The following is a 22,394-nucleotide window of genomic DNA, read 5'->3' as shown; positions in this document are numbered from 1 at the left end:
TCACCAGATACCTGCCAGACACAGATGTACTAGGGACCTCCAGCTTCTCCTTAAACAAAGTGTTTAGTTCTGTTCTGTGTGTGGGAAAAACTGGGAGGATAAAGACAACCTTCCTCCACTTATCTCTGAATCACTCCCTGCCCTAGAGAGAGGTTTCAGATGTTCCCCTTCTGCTGAAGCTGTGATCCACAAAACAGTTCCTGCAAAGGGCAGATGTACAGGCTTAGAAACAACCATTTTTTTTTTTTTTTTTTTATTAGGGCAAGGGGAAACAAACCTGAACTCAAATACAAGGTTAGCCTCCTTAGCAGTAGAAAGAAGTCAAATTACTGTGCGAAAGGTGCCTTTAATTTTAACCTAACAAAAAAGGAATCCAGAAACTTGTCAACTGTTTCAAGTTGAACTGGAGGAGAATGGAGGCCAAAACCCCAACCTGATATTCTAAATAGCGACATTTCATCATACTACTTAAAAATGCATACTTGTTTCTAGCTCTGCTTTCTAGCATCTGAACAGCTGCGTATTTGGACACATTATCGATTACAGATGATTAACACCACGAAGACCTAAGATATTGGGGTGGGACAGGGAAAAAAAATAATAAGGCTTATTTCAGCTCATTTCCTAGAATACACCATTATACTCCAAAGATTTGAGGATTCAGCTAAAACACAGCAGAGGAACACACCTGCACATCAAACACCAGTAATTTCAATTTGTCAAAAACTCCTTTGGGTAACACAAACAAAATCATCCTAATTACAACGTTCAGCCTAAAAGAAAATACTGCAAGCACCAAGAAAGATATACTGAAGACACACTTGGTTTCGTGGCTGATTTTTAGCCTGGTATACAACTATTACTTAATGTGAAAATAAGGTGACACAACAGTTAAGTAACACCTCCACATGGCTTTAACTCTTCAGATAGTTATGAGCTTAGGATTGCATATGGAGGGGAAGTGGCTGAAAAACATCTGGAACACTAAGATAACCTCTCTGAGTACTGATTAACCCAAAGCACTAACTGCTTAGTCAAAACAGAGGAAATGCTGCCCTTCACTGGTCAAGCAATTTTTTTTTTCCCCAAATATTCCTGTCAACACTGCACAATGACTGCATAGAGGTCACCAGAATTCACACACTAACACCACGACATATTTGCATTCACTGGTAAGGCTAACCACACGTTAAGGAAGACTTTTTCCCCTACATATATATGTTAGTTAAGTGACCTTATACAAACCACTTGCTAGCATTAAGCCCTTTTCCACCCACACCATTAATACCCTTTCTTGCAACATCAAAAGTTATTGACATAACAAAAAAGTCCCACAGAAGCTCTACAGATACAGCACATCTTCAAGATGTTATTACAACTTAGTCACCAAAAATGCCATACCATGTGCTACCAAACAGCATGTCTACCAAGGCAGCCACAGATTCTGCTCAAATGGCCTAAAATACTATTATAAAAGTTGTTTGGGTTTTTTTGGTGTTTTTTTTTTTTTTTTTTTTACGTTAAACAGGTTTGTTTCTTTAACCTTGGAAACAAAGCTCTCTTACTTATCTTGGATCTGCAGTACTGATTTTTCAATTCCTAAATCCAATTTCCAAATCAGCTATAACCTAAATAAGCACAAATAGTTTCATTTTCAAAACAGATAGAGAAAAAACACATACATAATCCCATTTGCCTTCAAAGTTGACAGATGAGGAAATTCTCTCAGCTAAATCTCTTTCATAGAAATCATTATCTTTAAAGAACTAAATTACTAACTGAAAATATGGTGTGTTTGGCTCTAGCCTGCACACAGGAATTATGTTTATAAGGAAATTTCCTGAAGAAGTATCTGAGGAAGTAAACAAATTCACGTGGCGCCACCAGTACCTAACTCCACCTTCTGCAGTGGGCATTTTATGCAGGGGGCTTCTTTTTAAACCCAGTTATTCACTAACTTCAATTAAGTAGATCAGACAGAAAAACTCTGTAAGATTTTTTTAAAAAAAAATAAGCACTACGTCTAAACAGACACCATTTATCAGCTCTGCATACCTAGGCTCTTTGCCATGCACATACAGACACTACTTAAATCTTTGCTTACCACCTCAGCCAGTTCACAGTACACTCCATCTCCTAACTAGCGTATGAATTCCTAGTAACCTAACTCCCTCAGATAAGGGGGCATATGCTAGTCATCTCAGCTATAGGGTGGTGCCAGTAATGACTGAAAGGTGGTTAGCAGGGAATAGCAAAGCCAGCCAAATCATTATTCTGGTTTTCCAGACTGATTTTGCTGGAACCCAGTCTAGGGAACAATAAGGGAGGGATGTTAAACGTTTTTGGTGAAGATTTCACTACTGTGAAACTTGGTTGCAGGATTCACCTATGAACAGCCTTGTTATTTTCAGGGATTTTTGAGAAACATCCTTTCGCACTTCCAGGCCATCCCTAAGTTCTACTCATCTTCAGATGAGACAATTAATGGCTGCTAACTCTTGACAGTTGTATTACATCATACTTACCATATCCCTCATGCAAGATAAAACAAGGATCTCGCCTGTAGCACCAATGCAGTTAAAATGGTTTCTCTAAGAGCAGGATCTGTGTTGGGAATACGTAACACTGAGGTGAGAACTGGTGCTTCTGAAGTGTCATGACAAGGTTCATGCTACAGATGGAAAAGGCGGCTGCCACAGACCCTGCTGCGGCTCACCTGCTTTTTCAGTCACATCAGTTGAACTGATGTCAGGTAATTATTGCTATACAAAGCTATACATTGTAGTAACTATACTGATGAGGAAAATGACAAAATTGCCTTAGGTCTTACAGAATTTTGTTTTTTTCCCTAACGGATTTCACTGTTAGTTCTTCTTTTGAAGGGAAGAAACAAAACAATACAGGCAAAAAACTGTCAAAGTAGACAGAAAGAAAACAATTACAGTATAACCAACACAGCAGAACACAAGACTGAACTATATATACAACAGGGTGTCACACACTAACAAGGACAGAGCCCAGTTACTTGCATGTTCAGTCCCATATTTGAAGACACAAGGAGATGAAAGTAATGGTAGTACAGAGAATGTATCGTACAGCAGCCAGGCGAGGCATACTGGCCTTTCAGCAGCCCTGAAGAATCCAAAGGCCTTATCCCAGGATTTTAAGTCAGTCAGCTGGGATTAAAAAAAATAAAATAAATTCAGCGTTTCAAATCAACAGCTTGCTTTAACAGTTAAGCTGTTAAAGCCTTTTACAATTTAAGTATTACAACCATGTGCCCATGATGCTCTTGAAATGACACCAGTAAACCCAAATTTTCAGATTAACACCTTATATGTAAAGCTAAAGAAGAGTAGCTGCTTCTGCATGAAGAAATTTTAGAGGACCGGTGGTATTCTGTTGTTTTATTTACTTCATCTTACTAGTTCAATTCAATGACTAATTCAATTGAGCTGAAAAAACAAAAATGAACTCTTATTTACAGCAGCTACAAGGCCCAAGTAAAAACAAGAATGCTTAAGAAACAGCGAAAACATCTCAAAAACACCCTTTGCATAGGTCAGTGCTTTCAGGTATAGCTAACATTATTAAGGATTATGTTTAGGAAAGCTAATTTGGACATCATATGAGAGTCCAGCAACAAACTATACCAGTCAGAAAAATCATATGAAAGAGAGAACAGAAAGAAACACGCACAAATCCTAGACTGATCTACATCTAATCATCGTGAGACTTTTTGCTTAAGGAGAAAACTGAACTTACAAACTCCTAAAATGGATACAGTATTAGGAAAAGCAATTATAAACTTCACTGCCAGCAGCAAACATCCTGTAAGTTCAAAGACTTGAAACAAGCTTGTAAACAGATTTTATTGTACAATTAAACCTTTCTGTGTTTAGTAGGAGAAGCCTTAATGCACTCCGGACACCAGATTTTTAAGTAGCAACTTGCTACTATGACTTGCTCATTTTTTGCACTACTTCACTATTTATTGAAGACCAATCTTTAACAAAATCAGTACACCCAAGAACACTTTCAAGAAACCTGTACATTTATGGTTTTTTATCTGAGCCTGTTCAGAGGAACCGCTAAATCATATTTTCACCAAAAAAACACCAAATTATAAAGTTCCCAAACAATAATAATGTTCCCAAGCTTCACATTATATGTCAGCTTTTATTCAACTAACCTGCTCCTTCCTGATCCCCCACATTTTTTTTTTTTTTTTTTTTTGATTCACATCCTGAAAATCATTCTTTTAAGCAGCTCGGAAGACAGACCTTTGACTTGACCGTAGGCACAAATTTGACAGGCAGCTTTCTTCATATTTGTTTTCACATACATACATATCATTAATAAGCCATGCTAAACGGGGGGTTCACGGTACACTGTACAAAGCTCCCTAAAAAGTAAAAGCAGCTTCCCATTACGGATGCAATGAATAGACTGGTCCAAGACTATAGTCTTCTTCAATGACACTCCTCATACAATTCTGATCGAGAGCAAAGATGCACCTTCATCTCACCCTTAAACATCTAACACATCAACCGATTAAATTTTCCATGTGTCACTGCACCGAACGCAAACTCTGTGAGTTATCACCCAATCGAAGCACCACTGCAGTCCTATTTAACAATACAGTTCCTTAAACAGCTTAAGAGACTACCTCTGTGAAAACTGAACAATTTTGCCTGTTTTATGTGATCCTTCATAAACTAAGGCCAGAATTCTGTCAGGAAGCATGCACCTGACCTCCCCCAGTATGCAACCTCTATTGTCATTTTTCTCCTACCTTAAGGTTCCTTTTCCTGTGTACTGAAAAGAGTTGCCATTTTTTTATTAACTGGTGGTTAGGGAAAAGGCAATTTGCCACTTACAGACAATACTGGACCGCACTACCTAGAGTCTTATTTGTTTGACAAGCAGCAATTTGCTGTCATTTCAAAAGCACCCTTGGAGGTTGCCATGAACACTGTAGTAGGAGCTCATGAAGTTGTTGGTATGAAATTTCAATTTAACTTCTCCCAAAGTTCTATCCAGTGCCTATGCTTCTACACCAAGATCTAATGGAGTTTGGAAACAGGCCGAGATGAAAACATCTGATTACAACTTTTTATTCCATTCCATCAGCTCAGCAACAACTACGCCAAACAATGTCTTTCCACTCATGGGGTTTTTGTGATTTAATATCTGCTGGGTTTCCAATTATAACTCCTTTGACTTGTTGCTACTGTGCTCCTGATTTTTAGAAGGTGTCTCACTAGTAGTCAAATCTAGAAGTACTTCACTTCAGAGATTAGAGAAGTCTTAATGTATTAAGCATGGGAAGGGCAAAAAATAGCCTAAGACAAACTGTCTTAAGTTGACAGAGATAATGAATTGAATGGTTGGGAGGGAACACCATCTTATGCAGTGTTTCCACAATAGTTTCCATTTACAGCAAAACCATAAACTTAGATTTCTTTGTGCTTTCCATTTTACGTGTCTTCCAGACTGCCAGTGGTCAGAAGACCACAAATCCAACTGCTGAAAGCCACACAAGCTATGCACATCTCAAGTAAGTCTCAACTAAAAAAAAAACCATATAAACCCCAAATAAAAATCTCACAGTAGAAACAAACCTTTTCTTTTAAAAAAATAAAAGCTTCTAAAAGGCAGAACATCGGGTTGCTTTCAGACAAGGAAAACTCCCTTTTGTTGAGAACACTCAAAACACATTTCCTCCCCAGGAGCTGCTGGGAACTACTTTGAAGTTAGATTCTCTGCTCCATTAATCAGGCCATCCTCACGTTCACATTCCTAAAAACTGTGATTTCAGCTGCACATATTCTACTAAGCTGTATCTTTTGATCCTGAAGTCACTGGGAGAAAGACTAGAACAGTTTTTTGCAAGCACTCTGAATGATCAAGAAAGAATTATTATAAATGAAGCTGATAAATGACAAAATGTATGCTATCCTGAACTTAATAAACTCAGTATTTATTAATTTGTTTATCACTTACTTACCCCTGCTTAATATTTAATCTCAGACCACCCAGACTGAGAAAGCCCTCACTATGAGTAAGATAAAAACATCATGGAAGCTTCCAGATGCCAAAACTGCCTTCCCAGCTATCGGTATCTACAGAACATGTTGTTCTGAAAAAAAAAAGTGAAGTATTCTTCTGCTGCCTCATGACAGTTTAATGATCATTTGTTTTTTTATCTCTCTGTAGGTCTTAAAGCATATTAAATAGGTACCTATGGCTAGGTAAGACACAGCACATAAGCAAAGGCTCACCTCACCTAAGACTACATATATTCCTCGGTTGCCTCTGCCTTTCTTGTCACGTCATACACTCTATACCATTTGAAAACTGTCAGTATAAGGAACCATTTGGAAGAATGGCTATGGACCACAAAATAAATCTGCCTGTGATTCTGCCAATAAGCCTCACTTTACACAAAGTCTGTTGAAGGTTGCTGTCACATACAACTCATCTCAGTGCTTAACTATCAACTGATACATCCGTTAAGTCATTTGAGGGCCTTTATCCCTTCACCACACACCACCTTAGTAAACTCCACGGGCTCTGTTGAGGAGAGCAAGAGAGTTCTTCAAGTTACCTGTACAACTGCTAGATAGCACAGTTCAGCACGCAACCATGGCTGTCTACTTGCAAGTTTTACACCTCAAAAACTTCTACCTACATGATGATATTCACTTCCCTACAAATAAACACTATGGAAACAAAATGCCAGGCATAATTACTTGTTAACCGAGACACTCATTGTGTGCAATTTACCTCACAGAACTTAGATAAAATGCTTCTTGTATCCACTTCTGCAGAAATAAAATGCAGAGTGCATCTTAGTGGAAAAACCTACCACCATCTCAGCCCAGCCCTTCCTTAAAATTATCAGACTCTTCCTTCCCTTTCCTCTTGCTCATTTTAATTTCTAACACAAAGCAGATATACCACTTAAAAGGCAAACCACTTAAAAATAAAGTTCAAAGAAAAGCCTACAAACTTGAAGCGGACTTTTTTGAGGACACAATTCAAAAAAGCGGAAGTGAACATTCAGCTTCGAAGGTTACAGACTCAGCAAAGAAACTCTGTGTGACTATGTATGCAAATAAGGGGCTTCACATCTTGCTTGACCTTTTTCAGGGATACCTACCTGAAAAACCTAACAATAAATGAGAGCAAGTTAATAATGCTTCCTTTCAATGTAATGTTTCAGCATTACATTGAAACAGTGGCTGCTGTCAGGTTCGGAGAACAGGTCGGATGGGAGAAAAAAGCCCAGGGCTCTACAGCAGCCTTCGCTTTACCTCCACCTTCACCTCCTTTTCTTCAAGATGATCTATTCCCGTGACTGGGAGCGCAAACAGCTTTCTCAGCACACACCCGGAGCTCAGGCCTATCTCCAAAGCCTCAGCCCGGTCGCACCAGCAGTATTCCCACCGTTATGCTCTCCCGCTCCCGGCTCCGATCCGAATCCCACTATGGCACATGTGGACACAAAACACGGCGTTGAGGGGCACCTGCAGCATTTCTTGGGCCCTCTCCCTTCAGCAGCGCCTGACAAAAACCACAGACGCCCAAAAACACAGATGAAGGCCCTCTCTGGCTGAGGCTCCCAGGGAGCCTCCCGCCCCCGGGGCAACCCCGGGCCCCCGCCGCCCGGGACACACCGGCACCCCCCGAGGCGGAGGGAGGGAGGGAGGGTGGGCACCGGCGGCCTCTCCCGCCGGCTTCACCGAGGCACGAGGGGCGCGGGGGCCTTCCGGGAGGCCCGGCTCGGGCCGCGGCGCCCCGCCGTGCCCCGGGCCCCGGCCGCCGGTCCCGCCCCGCCACAGGGCCGCCCCCGGGAGGCGCGGTGCTGCCCCCTTCCTGCCTCTGCGGCAGGGCCCCGCGGGGGCGGGGGAGGCGGGAGCACGGAGGAATTATGAAACCGGATCAGTAGGGCAACCCCTGGGCCCCGCCGCCCCCCGGGCCTCCCTTCCTCGGGCACCGTCCGTCCCGCCCCCCCGCTCCCGCCGGTGCAGCCCCATCCCCGCAGCCCCCACCCCCGTCTCCGCATCCCCGTGGCGCCCGTTCCCGCGGTACCTCGGAGACCTCCTCTTCTTCCTCTTCCTCCTCGTCCTCCTCCTCCTCCTCCTCCTCGCTGCCGTTGTTGCTGCTCTCGCTGCCGCCGCCGCCGCTCTCGCTGCTGCTGGCCGGCCGGCCCGCCCGCCCGCTTCGCTTCGCCTTCGGCGCCGCCTTCTTCTTCAGCAGCAGGTCGCACACCCGCACCAGCCCACGCGGCGCCGCCACCGCCCCGGGCGGGCACGACGGCGGCGAGATGCCGGCGCCGCCGTTCAGCCCCTCCGGGGGACCGGGCCCCGCCGTGGCGCTCCCGGCGTCGCCGCCGTCACCGCCTCCCTCCGCCGCCGTCGCTGCCGCCGCGCCGGCCGCCTTCTCCATGGCCGCCGATCCGCCTCGCTCAGCGCCGGCGTCCGGTGAGGAAGAAGGAGGATGAGGAGGAGGCACCCGGGGCCGCCGCCGCTGTCTCGGTCACCTCTAGCGCCGGCGCCGCGCCACCTCTCGCGATACTTGTCGTCGCCGCCGCCTTCAGCCGCGGCGGGCGCCGCTCCCACCGCAACGGCCGGCGCCGCCCCGCGCCCGCCGCCCCCCGCCGCCGCCGCCGCCGCCCGCCTGACTCGCGCGGCCTCGGCTGGGCCCCGCGCCGCGCTCCCCCGCCCCTCCCCGCGCCCGCTCCGTCGCGGCACCCTCCTGGCGGCGACCCCTTCCGTGCGTGCCTCGGTCACCGCCCCAGCGCCGGAAGCGCCGCCGACGTCATCATCCGCCGCGGCGGCGTCGTGCGGCCGCGCCCCGCCCCCGCTAGCGAGGCGACCCCGGCCCTCCGCGGGGGTGGTGGCTATCCCCCATCCTCGCCTCGCCTCGCCCCGCCCCGGGGAAAGGCCGGGGGCTGTCAGGGCGCCCCGCTCCTCCGGCGGGTCCCGCCGCCCCCAGCGAAGCGAGAAGGGGGTTTGGCAGGAGCGGAGCGGCGGCCGGGCCGCGCGGGGGGCTGCTGCTCGACGTTGAGTTACTTCGTCAAACTAAATGCCCGGTATGCGGTAAGACTGGGCCTCGTCAAGCACGGCTCTCTGTGGGGCAGTGCTGCCCCTTCGGCCTTGCCGGCCTCCGTGTGTGTCGGGGGGGGGGGGAAGCGGACGCCGTAGCGGCAAACCTGCTCAGGAAAGAGCCACCGCTGGGCACCATCGATAAACCACAACATACATATTTCTAACTCCAAGTGATAACTCTGTCACACACTGCGTACTCACTGGGCACTGGTGCGTTCAAAGGCAACCTGCTAAGCCCTGTTTTAAAGGAAAGTTACTGGAGTATCACCAAAAAAAGTAGGAAGCATCAAGGTGCCTGTGTCACTTTGCCCATAATTACATCCTTTGCCCTTTAATTACATCCTTTAACTGTGTCACTGTATCCTCTTTTCTCTCTCAGGCCCCCTCCCCTGGACTTTAACCCCCAACACGTACTTGGGACATTAACATTCAACTGGTTTTTCATCTGGAAAAACACCATCGCCTCCACTGATGCCAGTCAGGTCCTGCAGTAACAGAAGTCCTGGGGCAGTTAAATAGAAGCAGTCGGTGCATGCTCGTTGAAGGAATGGGCTTTTTTTTGCTTTTTTTTTAGACCTGATGGAAACGAACAAGGAAAATATTTTTAACCACAAAAGCAAATGATTTTAAAGGCTAGTAATGGCTCTAATGTGCTGGTACACTACAGATGCTTTGGAATTGGTGTTTCAAGCCAATAGCGTCTTACTCCAGTTGTATTTTACAAAAATGCAAAGAGTTTGTCATTACTTGATTACTTGTTTGGATAATGTTGGAAAGCACCGGTCATGTCTGCAGCACCTCTGAAATGAGGCAGTGCTTTTAAAAAAAATTCTCAAAGTTTAACTAATGCTCGTCATGAAAGCAAGTCTGCACAGATTTCCCCCCCCCAATTCTTCATGTTGCTTACATCCCACCAAAACCTACCTCTTGTTACATACCTCTATATGTTCTTAATAAAAGGACTGCATTAGTGGTAACAGCACCACAACTAAGTTACGTTATTTCTAAGTCATCCAGGTGTACTATAGTTCTTAAACTTTAATCATCAGTTACGAGGTCTAAACTGAACAGTACATTTATAAATACCTCTGTAGATGACAGTTAGATGTGATCCAGGAGGAATAAACTGAATGTTCCAGCCACCTACCTACTACTTCCTGGTATGACTGCACAAAAATCTCAAAACCAAAACAGTGCAAAATGCGTGATGGCAGATTAGTGAGAATAATTATTTTGTCCTCTTGTGGCAAATGCATCAATTTTTACTGATTTATATCAAGATACAAGCACAAATTAAATATTTGTTTGCTGTAAATCGCAACAAGCAGAAAGCAGAATTGTAAGTGAATATAGGTAACCTCAGGCTTACCACCTGAGATTCATGGTGTGTGTGTGTGAAAAGGATGTCGCTTTTTTTGAGTGATAAGCCTGAAAAAGTGGCCTAGTCTTCATCGTTTGATCCAAGAGGTGACTGACTTCTTTAAACAAAACATATCTTTGATTTCTTTGCTGTACAAGCTGCCCGACAGAGGAACACGTTGTCCAAATGCACCAAATTCACCCGCTTGGACTCAGGAAGGGCGGTTGCAGGACTGGATTTTACCCTTGGCACTGTTAGCAACGACTTGCCCCCTCTGCCCCTTTCCGGTGCAGCATAAGGTTGGGAAATGACATCGAAGGGTCGGTCCCCCACAGAGCTGACCTAGGCCAAGCGGCACTGCAGTAATGCTCAGTTTGATTGTGTTACAAATCTGCATTTTTAATACTGGGCTACAACATTTGCACATTACTTCAAGTATCCATTTAAGTTGTTAGGCTTGGAAAGGGTATTTTGAGCCATCCAGTCCAGTTTCTTGCTAATGAAAGCAACCGTATTATTTTATCACTCTGCATTGTATTCTCAAGCCCTGAATCAGATGGAGGAGTTACAAAACACCGCTTTTGTTGGCACAGGCACCATGGCCTATCTGAGACTATTTGTTCAGTTTCTTTTATGATGGTGACCTCTGTTCTGATCAAAGAGTTGCTCCTTCTAATCTTGCAGTGTAGAGCAAGTCATTTTCCTCCATTTTTATAACATAGAGTTTATACCTGCTCTCCCTACCACCCTTTCTGGTTTGAGCCTTTTGTGAGTGCAACAGCGATAAAAGCACTTGTGGTCATTAGAGAAGCTTACTGTTACATTCACTGGGCTTATACGCTTTGTTTTTGTCATGGGCAAAAGCTGCTAACAAAAGTCAGCTGTCAATCTTGTGGTAGTTTGAATGGGAGAACACCTTGGGAAGGTGCAAAACTTCTCCAGGCTGCATAACAGCGCTTTATATTTTAGAAAACCAAAATAAAACATTCTTGTAGATACCATGATACTCATCAAGATGGGCTTATAATGAAAGAGTAAGTAATTAAGATAATTTTTTTTTTTATCCATTTCCCTATGGGTGGGTGACCCAAAGCTGTGTTTCCCATTCATAGTGCTCTTAGGTAATCAATTACATAATGATGGAAAGTCAGTGTCGGCCATAATCAGGGAAGTAATACATAACAAATACATTTCCTTTTGTGAGTCTGTGAGGTTGATTAACTTGGGGCATTTGGGTTTGTTGCTACCATGAAGCTGCAGGAAATCTTGAGAAAAGAAATAATAATCCTTTGTTATCTCCTTGATCTGTAACTTCTGCTTCAGTGTTTATTCAATTCCCTTCTGGTTAGTGGTCACTCCACCGAACACTCAGTATGAATAGTGGGTAAACCTGAGGTTTGAATTCAGGGAATGCTTTCAGGAACTGTCTCGTGTGTGCCAGAGTCTTTAAAAAGTTCTATGGGACAACTCACATGTTTAAACTTACGCTGTGGTGTAATTATCTATACAGATCTGCTTTCAGTTTCATTTATAGATGCTGAAAGCAGTATCATCATCCAAGTCAGGAAGCAGGGATGTTGAGTTTTGTTTGCAATGACGACTAATACAGGAACTGAACAAAGTTATTCCTGGTTTGAGTTTTAGAAACCCCTCCAACACACATACACGCACACGTAACATGCATATTTGCACACCCCAAAAGTCTGACTTTTGCCTCCACCTGCCCTTCTGCCCTGATTTACAAGTGCACCCTCTCCTTCCTGGTTCATACACGTCTGCTAATTCAGCCCGCCTGTGCTCTCTGCCATGCCATCCAGCAGTCCTAAACACACTCTGTTCACACTTGGCTCTTATTTCCTAGGTATTTTTTTATCCTAGAAGCTCCTGAACGACGATCAGAACTTCTGAAATTATGAGTTGAGGGCTGGAGAGAAAAAAGGGTGAAAGAAGGTGTCTCATTCTTGATATGCAAAGACTAAATAATACAGCTTTTAACTTTACAGCTTTTACTGTAATTACACTGAAATGAGTCACTGAAATAATTTTCTTTTTGGGAAAGAGTGAATCTATTTTCTCTTTGTACTTGTTTTTGGGAAAACTTCTTGAATTTTTAACCCAAACTCAAGACTGCTACAATTGCCACAAGACTACCTTTTCCTGTTGTCTCACTAGCAGTTTCAGTGTTGATTTTTCTCTTTTTGTGACTACAACTGCTTCAGTTGAGATCCTGTAACTGCTAAAGAGCAACTGCCTCTTAGAAAAGGTGAATACTCTCAGTCTAAAACCACACCCCCCACGTTTTTGTCTCTTCATGTCAAGACTGAATATATCTGGTTTTAATATTTGTCACAGTAGGAGGAACACAGGAGGAGTCCAGAAGTTATACATCTCCAGATGAGATTATTATCCAAATGTGCTATGAAATTAATGAAAAAAAAAAATCATGCCATTCTTACAGGTTATAGAATGAGTGAATTCATTGGTTATCTTTGACGCTTACAGTTTTGTGGTTCTTGCAGCTTCTATATGAGCTGCAATGTTTTTATTCATATAATTCTGGAAACTGTGAACCCCAAATGATTGTATTCCTTCAACACGCATACCAAAAGGACTGGCTTACTGAACCTCCCTGATGCATAGTATTGTCTCAAAAAAAAAAAAAAAGAGGTCCATCTGAAATGGGAGACAAGACAAACAAAAATTAGACCATCATTAATTATTTTAAACAGAAATAATAAAATTGAAGTTGTTCAGCAATTATGCAGTTACTGCTGTCCAAGTCAAAGGGAGAAAGAAGGAAAAGAACACAAGTATCTCTACATTCAGAGAAGTAGTGTTTTTTGTGATATGTATTTTAAGGTTTGTCTAAAACACTGAGTTTCAATAACAGTAAATTACACATGGAAAAAAATGAATAACAAAATTGGTTTTATGCAGCCATGGCATTTTCTTTAAATTACATTTTTTTAGTATCTGTATTTTTCCATTACAGCAAATTTCCTGTGAGCATCTCAACTGGTGTGGCCTTGTGAGTAAAGAAAGTAAAGAAAATCCAAACAGATTCAGAATTTAACAAGAGCGGTGCTAGCCTGGAAGAGCTGCGTAGAGTTACAGCAGCCCTGTTCATGAGGGGACAGCACCTCTGTATGTGCAGAAGGTAAAGCATTTACATGCATGCTAACACTCAAATACACCCAGTGTGAAGGCTCATTTGGAATTGACTTCTGCCTGCATTTGGCGTAGAAAGCCAGGTGATTTTGCCATTTGCTATGCTTACCCATCATCAGTGTCAGTTTGAAATACATATATATCCTGCTTGAGTGTCTTGGAAGATATTTGTATTCCATCTCAGATACTAATGTTACACGTTCTCATAGTTGATCTTAAACATTAATACATCATGCCAGTTTTGACCACTTCCTCACAGGGAGGACTGGGAAAGTAAAAACAAGTCTAGAAAGCAAAATCTTTTAAAGATTGATTTGATGAAGAGATACGCAAGTGCTTTTTTAACAAAAAGTGCAGTTGTTCTGCAAGAAATGATGACATTCCATCCAGTTAAGCCTTTGCTAGCAAAGACTAGCCTTCTCCTTGTTCCTTCATGATGTCATCACTAGAAGCGATCAACTAGATCTCAAGGAGCATCACCAGTCACATTCATCCACCCACAAGATGTCAAAGTCCAACGTGGTGAATACCAGGGCATTTGCTGGGAGGCCAGTAGGAACGTTGGAGACTTTCAGTGGCATGGAATAGTTCTGGTTTGGGTCTGAATGGGATCACATCTACCAGTGCACTTGGAGTTGATTCAGATAGTTTAGTGGGACTTACTGCTGCTTCTGATGGGTTTTTGAGGGAAAGCATTCCCAGTTGGGGGTGCAGTTTTTTCATCTTGCTGTTCTAGCTTGAGTGTTTTGGCAGAGGCACGCATGTTAACATAACAGTGAGTTAGCTAGTTGTGGCTGTGCTGGTCTAGTCTTTTCAAAGAATCTGGCAAGTCTTAAAAATACAATAATGGGACAAGAGTAAATACTGATATATAATACACCCCTACTATTTTGGGGTTGGAAATTCAGAATTCTAGTTAGAGATATGAGATTTGGAAACAGTCTTCTTGTAAGAGTACTGCAAGCAAAAGACTACAATGTAAGATAGCACTTGAGAAATCTGTGTACAGTGTAGCTGATACAAGATGCTTGACTCTGACAGAAGACTGGGCTGAAACACTGATGGCCCCAGACAGACATTAGGCAGGCATCCTAAGCTTCATGAGGCAAAGGGAAGCAATACCTTTTGTTTTAAAATTAAGGTTTTGGTCTAATTTTTGTACTTTGTATTTTTTATGAGGAGTTTTACAAACTAGTCACTATTTTATACCCTTCCCTATAGTCCCAGTACTACCCAGCATATAACAGTATTCTGAACTTGAAATTCTAAACGGATGATTAGTTAAAAATTGACTTAAAGTGTTAAGCTAGAAAGACATTTATTCTGCAATGTACTTAGTACTTTGGGAGTCTGTATCTTATTTAAGAAATGGCTTAAGCACTTGGAATCCTAAAACTTATAAGTACTCTGTGAGACTTACATTTTTACATGCATCAGTGATTTTTGAAAGTAGGTTTCAGGTTCCTAATTTGCTTCACATGCTTTCAAAATGTTTACCATTTGTGTGTATAAAATTGAAAAATCCCATGGCAAATAACATCTGCATGACATTCTGGATCTCTTTCTGATTCTCTTCAAGTGCTGTAGAAGAAAAAAAAAAAATAAAAACAAGACAAATTGTAAGATAAAGAGAAGTTCTTGTGTATTTTATGTATAATGGACCTGTAATCCAAAACTGTGAATGAGACCTCTCAAGCCAAAACCACCTGTGTTTGAATATTAAAGTTTACTTGTCAAAGTAATGTTTTGCTGTTTGGGTTTTTTTTAATTACTGATGTTTAAGGTAGCATCAACTGTGGACTACACAAGAATCATTTAGGTGGTTAAACATTTCTTACATTTTATGTTTTGCTGGAGTCCTGCCAGTCCGTAACAATAATTTCTATAGTTACCATTTTTTAAGTAAACAATTGATTAGTTCTGAAATTAGTCCTTGAAATTGCTTCTGTTTGTGCAGCTCAGGAGATCTTAATGCAAGCAGCCTTCTGCTGGCATGCAGAACAACAAGATTCAAGCTGTTGCTTCGCTATCTTCATATAAAGTGTGCCTAGAAAATATTTATTCTACTAGGCTAGTTTATCTCTGGACAGTAAGAGGGGTGAGAATCTCCATGTAAAACTTCATGAGATCTTGTTTCCAGTGAAGGCAATGTAAGAAAATGATAGCTAGAAAAATTGTCTAAAATCCCTCAACTGTCTAAAATTATCAAACCACCCCCCAGGATCCTGCGAAGCATCTGTTTTTCAGAACAGAACCTTCCCTACCTTGTTTACTGCATGCTGTTCTACTTCTTGGCTCATGTTATTTGCCATTTTGCCTTCACTTCAATGCATTTCCTTTCAACAGCTATATATTGCTGATTCCTGATCTTCTGTTTTAGGCAGAGGTTGGGATATGGTTTTTTTAAAAAGAGGAAAGATCAATCTTTCTGTTATTTCAGTTTGACACAGTAGATGGAGCTAGAAGCTGGCAATCCATCTTCATCTAAAATTAATCAGAACTGAGGGCCATGAATGACAAATTCTTACTCTTCACAGTATTCTGGAAATGAAATTTTACTAAAGCATTTGCTTCTTAGACATATATGTACTAGAAATATTTTTTTCCCCATGCAACAGTGATTTTTTTGGTCATTTATTTCCAGCAGGCTAAACAGGGATTTTTTTCTTGTGTGACATTTACAATAGCGTTGACTTTAATGCAAGCTAATTACAAAGTTAGGTGCAGCCTTGAATAGCTTTGTGTTCCTGAATAAGTGTCCTTTTCAAAAAGTGTTTCATGTACATGGGAGGAAAATGCTGATGGGGTGAATTTTCATTTTGTTACTTGTCATTCTCTTACTTTCTCATTCATGAACCTGAATTCAGTTATATTTCTAAATGAGGAAGTACCACTAGACAATACTTGAAAAGAGGGCAAATACACAAAATTTACAGTCAAAATACACAGTTACTTATAGATGTCTGGTGAGTGAGCTTATGAGTGTGTTAAAAGGTAAATCTGGGTCATTTATTTTCATTCATGAATTTCGATGCACAGGCTCAGCCTAAAATAACTGATTTGTTTCCTCAAGTGTCTGATTTTCAATTATACACAAGATACTACTTTTCAATTCCAGAAATCAGTTTGGACACAAATTCACAAGCTTACCTTCAGACATTGCTACAGTCTCTCCATGTTTGGCAAAGCTCTTAAATGCCATGTAACTTCAGTGAGATTTAAAATATCTGCTTCAGCCTACTAGCATTCAGCAAAGCACTTTACATGTAACCTTCATGTAATCTAATTCCAAATCTTGCAAATTGCACAAACCTCTGTGTTAGCTAGTGACTATTACTAGCCGGAAGAGATGTTCATAATTTTTGGAATGCTATGCTTTATCAGTGTCACCTAGTATCTTAAAGAACTTTTCACATTCTAAATTTCAAATATCTTTCTTTAATTTAAAAAGGCCCATGTAAGGACAATGAAAACATTTTTCCATGAAAGTACTTCCGAAAGTCTTACACAAATACTTTGCAATAAAAGCACCAAATAAATCGCACCTACTTATTAATCTACAAGTGAAGCTTTCTTTATGTTATTAATCAAAATCCCAGTGAGAGCCGATCCCTTTGTTACAGACTTCCTTATGGCAATTTTCTAAGATTGACACTGGAGTATTAGATGTGGTTTTTTGTTTGGTGTGCCAGAATATTCTAAATAAGGTACACTACTTAACCGCCTATGTGCACTGTCAGTCCCAAGCAGATATACCTGTTTTGTTAAGCAGATTACATTAGAGACAATTGCTTACTTAATGACTATTCCACTCTGAATTTTAACCTGTCATGAAATTATTTCCTATGTTCTGCTCATTTCTTGTCAGCATCTGTATGTGTCAGAAAACTTGCAACTTCAATGCATTGCAGACAGATCTGTGCACTGTTAGCTTTTGGCTTTTATTTTATTTTTGGATTCCAACAAATACACATCCACTTTAGGCAGGCAGATATTACAAAAATAATACTTTTTTAGCATGAGATACTCATGCTAATCAGTGCAATGGTTTGACATTTTGTGTTGCGATTTGATTCACTTGTTGACAAGCTAGGGAAGACTCTATTCCAAACTATGCATGCTGCCTTTCAGCCTCCAGCAATGACAGAGACGAAGGTCCATTTCAACCTCCTCAGCCGCATTCAGTAAAAGTGTTGTCAAAGTGTGGTCAGCAGCTTGCACTCAGGTCTTTAGCTGGCCCAGAATGAGTTTGAATGCAACGAATCAGATCCTTACAAGGAGCTGGTTAGGAGAAATGTGTGTTTTAGGGATATAGTGTTCTTCCATAATGTGAAAAAGCTGTGTGATGATACCTGACTCAACCATGGTGTTAGGGAGCTGAAATTCAGAATGAGTATGTTACAGAAAAAATGGTTAGTGTGGTAGTGGTTACTTTTTTTATATGATGTCTTCTATAAAGCATTTGAGTTTAGTGGCATTCAATATGACATTTAGCTAATAATAATTGTAATCATTAGGTGACAACTTTGCCAATGAAATTGTTGTGATGTCTGAGCATTTAGAGAGGTCTGAGCTTAAGAAAGCAGTCTGAGCCAAAATTGCAGCTCTTTAAAAAAATTAAAAAGAAAATCTCATCTTCTGGCTCAAAGAAAGACAATTTAAGAAATCAACAGACAACAACTTCATAGCTGAATCCTTTACTTTTTCCCCCTCTTGTAACCTTATAAGCTATTTCTGTATTTCAAATTGAAATAATTTTCCTTTTCTAACCAACACATGATTATTCCCAACAGTGTTTCAATAGAGTTCAATTTCAGACCGCTTAGCTGTAAAAGAAACTGCAACGATTTAGAGCTAAGGAAAAAAGTCAGATGCTTCCCAGTATGGTGGTTTCTGCTCAGTGTTTGACAAATATCTTGTGCTGCGTGTATTCCCCAATGCCAAACAAAAGGAAGCTAAACGTTTTTGCTATCAGCACTAATGCAGGAGATTTATGGATATGAATGCTAGTTTCACTACACATTGTTCTACTTCTCTCATATAAGATATCCCTTAATCCCTTAGTGACCACATTTTTAACAGATGCTGTGATGATAGGGACATGAACTACCTGTATATTTTTATTTGCTGTGTGTGTCGTGCATATTCACAGAAATGGACGGGTAAGAGCAGTGTGGTTTGTGAACTGCTGGCTCTGCAGACCTAGATAAAAAAAGTCAGTGGATCCTAGCTACAGTGTAGCTCAGGTAGAGTAACAATATTTACATTTCTTTCCATCTTTTCCATGAGGGGAAAAAAAAAAAAAAAAAAAAAAGGATAAAATCATGACATATTGAAGGGGTATTTTATTCTGAAGAATGGACAGCATTTCTGCAAGGAGCCTTATTCCATCAGGCTACTGCTAGGTGTTGGTACTGCTCCCTGCACAGCCAAAGAGCAGAATGCCAAAGGCCCTGCTGGCCCAGTGAGAAAAGGGAAATTGCACAGATGCACCATCTTTATGTATTTCATTAATGTGTCATGCCCCTAATATCATTATCTGATGCTTGTTGAATATAAAGTAGCAAACATTTCTGCAAAGTTTTTAAATTAAGAACACTGCCATTCTCAGGCACCTCAGGATTTCTCTATTGGTACCATAGAGATCCTTTCTGATAGGCAGCCATGGCCACAAACATTTGTGCTATAAACCGATAAAAAGTTAAGAGAGGGAGCAGACACAAAGAGATCTAGCTAAGTAGAAATGGTTGCACAGAACATAAATGGCAAAGCCAAGAATGGGCATTGCAAATGCTTTTTCTCTCTGGTTTTGTTCCTGTGCTTCTACCTTTGACTATTTGCTATAGTAAGTAGCTTGCAGGGTTATTTCAGCAGTATCGGTCTGATTATTTGTAGCCACCTGTAATGTGCAATTGTAGATTCAATGTTTTTTACTTACAGCAGCCTGAATAAAAGAGGAAAGAAAGTACAATTAGCGTAAAGCAAACTCTTAACCCTGGTGTAATAGTATGGTCTGACTGCTGCAGTACCTATCAAAGTAGCAGAATTAATCTCTAGATGTTTTTAGATGTTGCTGAGGCATTCTTATGTTTCCACATCTTTCACCAGTGCAACAAAGTAAGGAGCATCACAAGCTTTTTATCCTGGAATAGTTAGTCACTAACTGGGAATAGTTTGTAGCAATGACGTCTCCGATTAACTGAGAGAACAGCCCTTTCTTTGCCCACGGGAAGATCACGTTTCTCTCAACGTTGAGCTGCACGGCTTCTCTGTGCAGAAGAGTGTTATTAGCAGTAGGTGGCATGCTTCTCCCGCCTGAGGACTCGGAAGAGGCTTGCTGCTTGTTAACCCAAACTAGTTCTTACCGAATGCTGATACCGGTTTACTTCAGGACGCATAGTAGCTTTCTCTGCCAGAGCTCTCTGTTAGAAAAGGATTAGGCTTGAACATCGGTTTTAGATTAATCTCAGTATAACCTGAGATAGACCTGCTTTTTACCGTCTATACTGTGCCTTTTGCATTTATGCCAGAGCTCCTCCCAGCCTGTACTTTTCCCACAGCTCACTGCAACAGCCTTTCCATCTATTAGCGCTGTCCCATCTGCACTAGCCTTCACCTGCAGTTTTGAGTGGATTGTTTGACCTCACATGCAGGAGGTAATTAAACCCACATTAATTCTTTGCTGTGTGACATGGACATTTTCTGTTCTTCTGCTAACCAGACTAAAAATACTTGTGTAATATGATGTGAAATAACTTCCTTAAAATATTGTAGAGAGTGACTAAAATCCATATGGAAGGATCCAAGATATTATATCTGTTGGCAGTTTTGTAAATTAGTCCCCTACCTTCCAAACCCAAGGCCTAATAAAAAGCCTTTTGCATGAAGAACAGCATCCCAGTTGTATCCACTTGTGTAAAATAAACTGTTTCTGCACCATTGTTGACTTCAGTGGGGCTATACATTGTGCACACAATTAAGCTCACTTGTAATTCTTATCTTTGAAGATCCACTGATATAAAGGCTTGCTTGCACAGACCTCATGGCAGGATAAAGATTTCAATTTTGACCTGACATGAATGAATCTGTGATTTTAGATGTTACTTTACTCAAAAAAAGTTTGATTGTTGCTTGATTATTCATCAGATTCTCATCTTCTTTTCTTAGCTATCTAGTTCTCCAATCACAACTAGAGTAAATAAGCAGTGCGGTTTTCAAAAGCACACGTTTTTATCTAACTCAGTTTCCAGTGAAGTCAGGCGAGTTTTAGCACTGACTTCAACATGACCAGAATTAAGCCAATGCTGATTATGTTTCAAAATCCTACACTGAGGACCTGATAACCTTATTGAGTTGTCAAATAGCTACTCAGGCAATATCAGTGCCCAATAGACAGGAGTCTCTAATTTGTCTCATTAAATCTGTACTTACCCAAATTAAAGTGCAGTTATATAGTAAAAGGAAGAAGGGAGTACTTGATTTTCCTTTCAGAAGTGGAAGTAGATAGATTCCTACTTCATAACCAGGAATCAAATAAAATAGTCTCCTTTTTCTTTGGAGAGAAAAACAAAACAAAAAACAAACCAACAAAAACAAACTACACAGAAATTCCTTGGGAAGCCTTAGTCTAAATTTCACTTTCTCCACACCATAAGTTTTAGGTCCAATTTTACATCATTCTGGATTGAATATTATGACCAGCTTGATCATGAAGTGTTATTTATGTGGGTAGCAAGATAAAATGACCTAAGGCCATGTCAGTGGAGTTTTTGTTTGTTGCCACATGGTACACTAGCTGTGTGTTTTTTCCAAAGAACAGAAAATTCAGTGCAAAGTTTCATAAATAAATGCCATGAGGACTGATAAAAAGACATGTTATCAGTAAAACAGTGAAGGTTACTAGCCAAGGCTTCCCTATTTGTTGTTCTAAAACCATGACAACTACAAATCTTTTATAGGGTCTGGTTCTGTAGGTCTTAAAAAAGAAAAAGTAATTCTTGAATTTCCATAGAGATGGTATCTTAATTTTAGAGGCAGACCTGGTGACAAACTTGTATCTTTTTTTCTCTTGATTTTATACTTGGTTTACATGGTCATATTTTTAATGGAAGGTCTGTTTACAGGGTATCTTCTTACTCACATCTGACTATTGCATGAAATCAGGTGCCTACCAAAGCAGTTCAGTTTTGCAGGTATAATTCACATCACATCATTCTCTCTTCATTCAGTTTCATGGGATAGTCAATGTAAGACAAAATGAGGCCTGCAGGATCAGAAATATTGTTCTATTTTGTGTTAGTGGGAACAGCATTGAGGATTCTGAACTTACACTGCCAATAACAATGGATCCTTCACTTTCCATATGCAGGATTTTAAGTGAAACCCCACTTCCTCATGTACAGCCAGTTTTGCTTATGTTGTGCTCCTTTTTATACAGATTTTCTGACAGAAATGATGTTCACAAGGAACATGAGGCTTGGTCTTTTTAAGTCATATTGAACTTTGTATATTTTCTAGTGTAAGATCTCCAGGAAATCTATTAATCATCTTTTGGGTGACTACTTCAATCCTTTCAAGTTTTTAGATTTAAGATTGTTCTTTATGATTGGCAGGATAAATTCAACACTCAGATTTGCAGCTTGGAAGACGTGGAGTAGGAGTGGGTTTACAAGTCTAAGAGTGTCATTGGGACTAATACAATCTAATACAATCTGATCTGCACATTCCTAGAAGTCTGAAGAGAAAAATAA

The 22,394-nt window shown here is 41.2% G+C and overlaps 2 protein-coding genes across 12 annotated transcripts in view; one reads left to right on the top strand and one right to left on the bottom strand.

The window, feature by feature from the left end:
- ANKRD17 (ankyrin repeat domain 17) overlaps nucleotides 1-8,632 on the bottom strand; it is a 96,749-nt gene extending 88,117 nt beyond the window's left edge. For 3 of the 8 annotated variants that reach the window (XM_074823366.1, XM_074823367.1, XM_074823368.1), the window contains exon 1: nucleotides 8,098-8,631. In XM_074823366.1, coding sequence (XP_074679467.1) covers nucleotides 8,098-8,454 — 357 coding nt within the window. In that variant the 5' untranslated portion in view covers nucleotides 8,455-8,631. Of the gene's footprint in view, nucleotides 1-7,165; nucleotides 7,492-7,532; nucleotides 7,557-8,097 lie in introns of those variants that run through there. The other 5 variants (XM_074823374.1, XM_074823375.1, XM_074823372.1 and 2 more) reach the window with 4 other exon arrangements.
- Nucleotides 8,633-8,847: 215 nt separating this feature from the next.
- The window catches only part of ALB (albumin), a 38,930-nt gene continuing 25,383 nt past the window's right edge, over nucleotides 8,848-22,394 (top strand). Inside the window, exons 1-2 of one of the 4 annotated variants that reach the window (XM_074823361.1) lie at nucleotides 8,848-9,100; nucleotides 13,469-13,633. In XM_074823361.1, coding sequence (XP_074679462.1) covers nucleotides 13,602-13,633 — 32 coding nt within the window. In that variant the 5' untranslated portion in view covers nucleotides 8,848-9,100; nucleotides 13,469-13,601. Of the gene's footprint in view, nucleotides 9,108-13,316; nucleotides 13,634-22,394 lie in introns of those variants that run through there. The other 3 variants (XM_074823362.1, XM_074823364.1, XM_074823363.1) reach the window with 3 other exon arrangements.

The sequence above is a fragment of the Strix aluco genome, chromosome 4 (genome assembly GCF_031877795.1).
Source record: "Strix aluco isolate bStrAlu1 chromosome 4, bStrAlu1.hap1, whole genome shotgun sequence".
In the NCBI taxonomy this organism is placed as follows: Eukaryota; Metazoa; Chordata; class Aves; order Strigiformes; family Strigidae; genus Strix; species Strix aluco.
The sequence above is the reverse complement of the archived record's forward strand: the minus strand, read 5'-3'. Positions and strand labels throughout refer to the sequence as shown.